General features: G+C 41.3%; 1 protein-coding gene across 1 annotated transcript in view; it reads right to left on the bottom strand.

Annotated features, from left to right (window-relative positions):
* Positions 1-277: 277 nt before the first annotated feature.
* The window catches only part of LOC118341332 (transmembrane protein 25), a 7,858-nt gene continuing 1,341 nt past the window's right edge, over positions 278-6,794 (bottom strand). The window contains exons 2-9 of the mRNA XM_035679562.1: positions 6,090-6,210; positions 4,812-5,156; positions 4,445-4,735; positions 4,158-4,289; positions 4,016-4,049; positions 3,040-3,149; positions 1,082-1,171; positions 278-947 (exon numbers count right to left, since the gene is read on the bottom strand). Of these exons, the coding sequence (XP_035535455.1) occupies positions 874-947; positions 1,082-1,171; positions 3,040-3,149; positions 4,016-4,049; positions 4,158-4,289; positions 4,445-4,735; positions 4,812-5,156; positions 6,090-6,168 (1,155 nt within the window). The 5' untranslated portion in view covers positions 6,169-6,210 and the 3' untranslated portion in view covers positions 278-873. The remainder of the gene's footprint in view (positions 948-1,081; positions 1,172-3,039; positions 3,150-4,015; positions 4,050-4,157; positions 4,290-4,444; positions 4,736-4,811; positions 5,157-6,089; positions 6,211-6,794) is intronic.

The following is a 6,794-nucleotide window of genomic DNA, read 5'->3' as shown; positions in this document are numbered from 1 at the left end:
TTGTCTCTTGCACCTGTTATTGTAAAGAAAAGAGAGAGTATCACATTTCTTCTTCACCAAATGCAGCAATGCTCTCACTATCACACAACACACACTCTTGACAAGTACCATGTCAAAAACACTCTTTACCCTCACGACTAACAGAAAGTCCTCCATCTTTTCCAGCTCATAAAGCACCTTAGGGCGCCCCCTGGTGAGTGTCAATAAAACCAGCACAGCAGGTCCAGCAATTACTTCATATAATTTCAATATTATATCTTTATTAGACACCCTCTTTTATACACATATACATATGCATACAAATATACAGTACATGACATGTTAACTGTCCATATTCAAATATACTTTATAATTATGTACTATCTTATTTGGGTATTATTGGTCAAAATGTCAAATCTCACGTACAGTACAGTACATTATCTTGGACATTCTGGTGTTAGCATAGAACAATTAATGCATTCCAATAATGCAACAGGGAGGAAGACATCATGAGCATGTGGTTACAGGAGGAAATCATGTCAAAACATACAGAACATGAGCTTTTTTTTATGTAGGGTTCATACTTTGCACTGAGATCAGCAGTGTATAGACCAGAGCGCTTGATTCAGCAAGACGAAAACATCGACAGTTTGGTTTTGTGAACAAGAAATTCCAGTTCACAGATGAACAACAGAGTGCGTTGATTCTGTATGTGGCCCAGGAACAGATCAGGTCTGATTCCTGGTCACACTGGACCGGCCTGAAGGTGATGGATGATTGGCTGAATGACCGACTGGCAGTTGTTCTGGGTTTCCTTTTGGAAAGCTGCACTGTTGGAAGTAGTTTTGCATGCATGTACAGTAAGTGTGTGTTTTTGTGTAGCTTTGAGGTCAGTCAGAGCCAGATCTCCTCACTGCTTGTGCTGTTCACCTTATAGATGTAGCCCACCATCGGATATCTGGCAAAACCTGGAAATCATCAGGGGAGAGCATTCAGAAAGAGCACAGCGCGAAAAAACTAAATACTCACTGCTGTTCCTCCACGCTCAATCTGAAGTATAAATAATGAAAAATGCAACAGTATCAGAGTGTGTTTCCCTGACCTCTGGCGGCGTAGGCTAAAGACAGATCTTCCTCCTCCTCTTCCTCTTTCTTCTTCTCTCCCACACTGTTCTGCTGGGCGGCCTCTCGGGCTACGGGAAGCAATGCATGAGGGAAGACACCGCAGAATGCAAAAGAGATGTAAAGGATGAGTTTGAAGGGATAGTTTTTGGACAATATGCTGCAAATTAGATGAGAAGACTGATACCACCTTCATGTCTTTACTGTACGAAGCTAGAGAAATGGTTAGCTTAGCTTAGCATAAAGACCGGGGAAACAGGTAGCCCATTTAACTCACAAATATGAGAGTAGTATCAGTCTATATTTTTATGTCAGTCTCTGCAAGAAAGCAAATAAGCATATTTTCCAAATGTCAAACTACTTGCTTCGAAGCTAAAGCTAGGAGAGGGTTAGCTTAGCTGTGTATAAAGACTGGAAACAGCTAACCTGGCTCTGTCAAAGGATAACCAGCACCTCTAAAACTTAAAAATTGACATGTTATATATAGTTTTCTTAATTTGCACAAAACAGAGGTTTGAAACTACAGTTAGTACTATTTCTGGGCTGTGAGCAGCACTTTCTAGTCTTTTGTGCTAAGCTAAGCTAATCGACTGCTGGCTGTAACTTCATAATTTAACAGACACATGACATGTTACATGACTGTGGTATCAATCTTCTTATCTGAGTGTGAATACTTTGTACTTGCTGTATAAATATTCTGAATGCAGGATTTCAAGTGAACAATTCTCTGGTAAAGGTTATAAACTGCATAGCTGGATTAACCCACTAGCAGGTTTGGGGACTAACGGATTAACAACATGTAACTAAATTACATAATCAGGATACAAAAAATAGGTAACTAATCCATTACAGTTACATAAAAAAAGACGTAATCGGATTACAGATACATTCAGTAAAAATGGAGATTATTTAACAGGTTTACAATTTTAAAAACATCAGTTTTTTCAGGACACATGATGCTAAAAATCTTTCCATTTTTCCGTTTTCTCCATTTTCTATTCAAAGGTTACATTACTCTGCTGTTTTATAGAATACATTTGCATTAACACTACTTATTGACATTTAATCTCTCTTGTCTTTCTTTGCCTATTTGGTGTTGAGGGAAATCCAAAAGTAGGGGAAAGTAATCCAATTACTTTTAATATTGTGATAACTGGATTAGGTTAATGACTAAATGTTTTGACAGGTAATTAGTGACTGTATCGCATTACATTTTTAAAGTAACCCTCCCAACCCTGCCCACTAGAGAGAGAAATACAATGAATTGGTTGAGTGAGAGTCTGGATCTGGGAATTATCAAGAACATTTTACACCAAATCGGAAGTTTGTTAGACATCTTTGCATTGTCATTCACTTCAGATTTCAGCATGCAAGGTGCCTTTTTGTAAGAGGCTCTATTTTGCCAACCTTTAGTTCTGAGCTTTGTGAAATCAACATACATATTAAGTTTACTGACTGACTTGAGTTTTAATTGAGTTAACCTTCACACTTTGATATTTTGACCCATTAAAATCAACTCAGCAAATCAGAATTCATGCAAGTAAGTTTATAAGTTGTCAATATATAATACAGTTCATATCTATATACTTTATATAATTCAGATAAATAAACATGCAGATACTTAAATGTATCTTACTGTACTAGGCCAGGGGTTCCAAAACTGTTTCATGTCAAGGATCCTGACAATAGATGCACATTAGACCACAGATCTTTTTAGGTTTCAAGATTTCTTCCCGTGTTGTTCCAACTTGCAAAAATTGTGATAAAAGTTAAAATATGTGTTCCTCCTTTTGCTCTGGAAGCCCTCCAACCCACTCAATGACCCCTGTTTGTTGCCCGGAGGCCAGTTTGAAAACCACTGTACTAGCCTAATGTCTGCAGTACAGCTCCACCCATCTGTGTATGAGGTGAGGGTGTTTTGTTTTCTTAAACCTCGTACCTTTTCTCAAAGTGCTGAGGTCATGAAGCTGCATGTTTGAAGGCAGAGACATGTTCTCCCTGGGGATGTGGGTCTTATCAGCTTTCTCTGTCTTCAGATTGGCAGACTCACTGTGCAGGAAATATGGAGAGACATCCAACTTGGATTATTTGTCTGCAGGATGGACATAAAGTATTCATAAGAACAGACAAAATGCTTTCATCAGTGTTTTCCTTCCAATTTAATGATGCTGAGGTTGGAAGTTATAAGATAAGATGTGGGATAGGTGTGTGATACAGTGCCACTGTGCTGGCAGTGAAAGGAAGTGTTTTAATGCTAAGCCCATGCCAGAATACCTGTGTCCGGTGTGTGTGAGGAGCGATATCTATATATATTTTGGGAACATTTGCTTTCTTGCTGAATGTTAATGTGGAGCTTCTGCCAGCAGCTTGTTAGTTTAAGATTGGACAGGAGGAAAGAGCGGACTCTGTAAAACGGTAAAAAAAAGTCCACCTACCAGCACCTCTAAAGCTCACTACTTAACACTTTATATCTTAAATTTATCTACAAAAACTGCAAAGTGTAAAAAAGGCAAATTGTGTTTTTACAGGTTTTTTGCACCAGATTATTTCTTGGTTAGGCGCAGTCACTTCCAGTTCATTCACACATGACTCCTGGAGGTTGCTGGTAGTTGGATTTAGTCACCTTTGAACAGAACCAGGCTAGCTGCTTCCCCCTGTTTTCAGTGTGCATGCTAAGCTAAGCCAGCCGGCCACTGGCTGTACAGACATCTCACATAACTTGTAGCAAGAAAGGATTTCTCAAGATGTCAATTTATTCCTTTAAATGAGTCTCTAAGGACAGTTTTGCTGGAGTTGTTGTAACATATTTGATACATTTATCTATGAAAGTTACATTTTCACTTGCTCTCCATTCTGATTATATCAAAGTGGTTCACACAAATATCCAGTGACAGAAGTCTCATAACTTTATTTACCTCTTCTTGGTCATCAGAATCTCCACCGGCTCATCTGTAACATAACCCGAGGGGATGTGTTAACCTGCTGAATGAGTTGTGATGTGTTATATACTACAATGCATGCTGCACTGACTTTCACACAAACACACTCCAGTCTCACCAAAGGACTTGCTCTTGTTTTTTTGCATGAGGCAGAGAACTATCAGACTGAGGATGAGGAGGGCCATGAAGGCCATGGCTCCCCCAGTCACGATTCCCATCATGGGCACCTCCACACGAGACTGCAAGAACTCTGGGGAGAGAAAAGATAGAGGTGAAGGAGTTGTTTGACATTATTCGATGTATTACCAAGAATGAGAATATTGATACCACTCTCATGTTGGTGTGGTAAATATGAAGCTCCATGTATGTAGCATAAGAGAGACCTTGCCTTCTATCATAACTGACCTGTCAGTGTGAGGTTGCTCTGCACCGTTCCCACACTGTTGCTGGCGTTCAGCGAGACATTCCCTGATAGGCTACCGAGCATGACCCTCAGCGTGTGATTGGTCAGCCAGGGGTAGCTTCGCGAGTCCAGGATGAGGAAGTCGGTGGTGTTAGCCACCAGCTGGCCAGACTGGTCCACGAAGGTGATGGTGGCAGGTGGGTTTGACCGTACCAAGGCGAAGAGGACCAGGGAGAGGCCGGGCTCTGAGGTTTCACTGTAGTGGGCGTTCACCCTGAGGATCTCTGGCTGAACTGGGAGACAGAGGAGACTCAGCAGTTTATGCACTCGTTAGCCGGCTCCACTCACAATCCTGAAATATATACTCACACTGGACGTTGAGCGTGATGGTGGCATTGTAGCTCTCTCCTGTCCTGGGGTTTGATGCGACACACACCAGTTCTCTGTCCCACTTCCTGGCCCGCAGAGAGAAGGAGCTGTTGTGATGGGTCACCGGTCTCATGACCTCATTATCCTCCTGCGGCGTCATCACCAGGCGGCCGCGGTTGGGCCATGGCTCTCTCTGTGGCTCCCCGTTCAGGTACCATGTTAGCAAGGGAGGGGCGCGGGGATCCCAGCCATCTGATTGGCAGTTGAACCGGCGCGTCGTGTTCTCATGCAGTGTCAGGGCTGCCCGGTGCCGTCCGTCAATTTTGGGGGCCGGCTCAATTGCACCTGTGAGTGCAGGGTTGACATTGTAAAAGGACTGTGTGGGCCAAACATGACAAATTAAAACTCTTTTATCAAACCTGGCTGAAAAGGTAGAAAAAACGTATTTCTACATATGTATGACGTTATGTGAAATATTACAAGTGAAAAGGAATAGTTTGACATTTTGGGAAATATTTGCTTGTATGAGGTTACTCCAGCAGCTGATTTGTTTTAGCTTAGGTCTTAGCTTATCCTTAGCCTTAGCTGCAGGGGAAAACAGCTAACATGGCTCTCTCTGTCTAAATGAACAAAATCCTCATATCAGCACCACTAATACTCACTAATTAACACGTTAAATCTCATTTGTTTAATCGGCTCAAAAATCAATGTGTAAAAACAGCCACTTGTGGTTTTACGTGGGGTTACGTTAGCCTACTTTTCCTCCCCGTTTCCAGTCCCAAAGTGTAAAAAGCTATAATTAGTTAATTAGTGAGTTTTAAAGGTAGGTGTATTTTGTTCCCTTTAGGTAGAGCCAGGCTAGCTGTTTGCTAAGCTACGCTAACGATCTCCTGGCTGTAGTTTCATATTTACCAATCGATCAATATTACTATCTAACTCAGCAAGAAAGAACTCTTTAACATGGACCGAGTTGCTGGTGTATCAGACCCTTTTTAGTTTAGTCTTTAACAGTGATTTTTGGTGTTCATCTTCTACAGATAGATAGTGTGTCACAACTACTTTTAAATTAAATGAACAAAAACAGCAACATTAACAATCAACATTTAGTTAGTTATTCTCCAAAAGGCAAACTTTAACTTGAAATTTTCAAGATTTAGAACCAACCTATCATTCAGATAGGTGCAGTCCAATAACCTAGAGGACAACTTTGGTTGACTTCCAATTAAGCAGAAGGAACCAGTCATATTAAGTTACAGTTGCAGTTACAGTGTCCCTTACCTGTCCAGGATAAGGCCAGTGTGTGAAGGAACACGACAGCAGAGCCCGAGGCCCACCTTCTCAGACACACATGCTCCATACTGGCCCAACGGAGCACTGCACACGCATACACATCTACCTGCTTGGAGAAGAAATTACATGTGAACAATTGTCCATAAGGCCTGTATACCAATTCATTATCCTAGCTGGGAATTGAAACCTTCTGATTACAAGACAGTAGTTCTACTTCCGGAGCTGTGCTGTCCTCCTCTTTCTCAGGATACTACTTAAACATCATTTACTTAATTACTAATCCGATACTCTAGCCGGGGACTGAACCAGAAGCCTTCCGATTACAAGCTGATGGCTCTACCTCCGAGTAACCTTACTAACCTAACCCTAACCCTCCTCTCTCCTCACTCAAGTTTTTACCATCACCAAGACATTACTCAACTATTCTTAATGTAAGTCTTTGCTCCATTACCAGCCCCTTTCTGCATTACTTAACCCCTTACTCAACTACCAAGCCATTACCCAAGCTGGGATTTGAACCAAAAACCAATATAGCACTATCTACTGAGCTACACTTCTCCTCACTGAACTACTTAACCATTACAGAGGCATTTTACTCAATGCCAGTCAATGCTCAGTACTCATTTGCTATATTACATTTTACTCCATTACCACTTACTCAGTTACCTAGCCATTTACTCAACTGTCTAGTAA

Source organism: Morone saxatilis, unplaced genomic scaffold (genome assembly GCF_004916995.1).
Source record: "Morone saxatilis isolate NCDOM2014 unplaced genomic scaffold, NCSU_SB_2.0 Contig8, whole genome shotgun sequence".
In the NCBI taxonomy this organism is placed as follows: Eukaryota; Metazoa; Chordata; class Actinopteri; family Moronidae; genus Morone; species Morone saxatilis.
The sequence above is the reverse complement of the archived record's forward strand: the minus strand, read 5'-3'. Positions and strand labels throughout refer to the sequence as shown.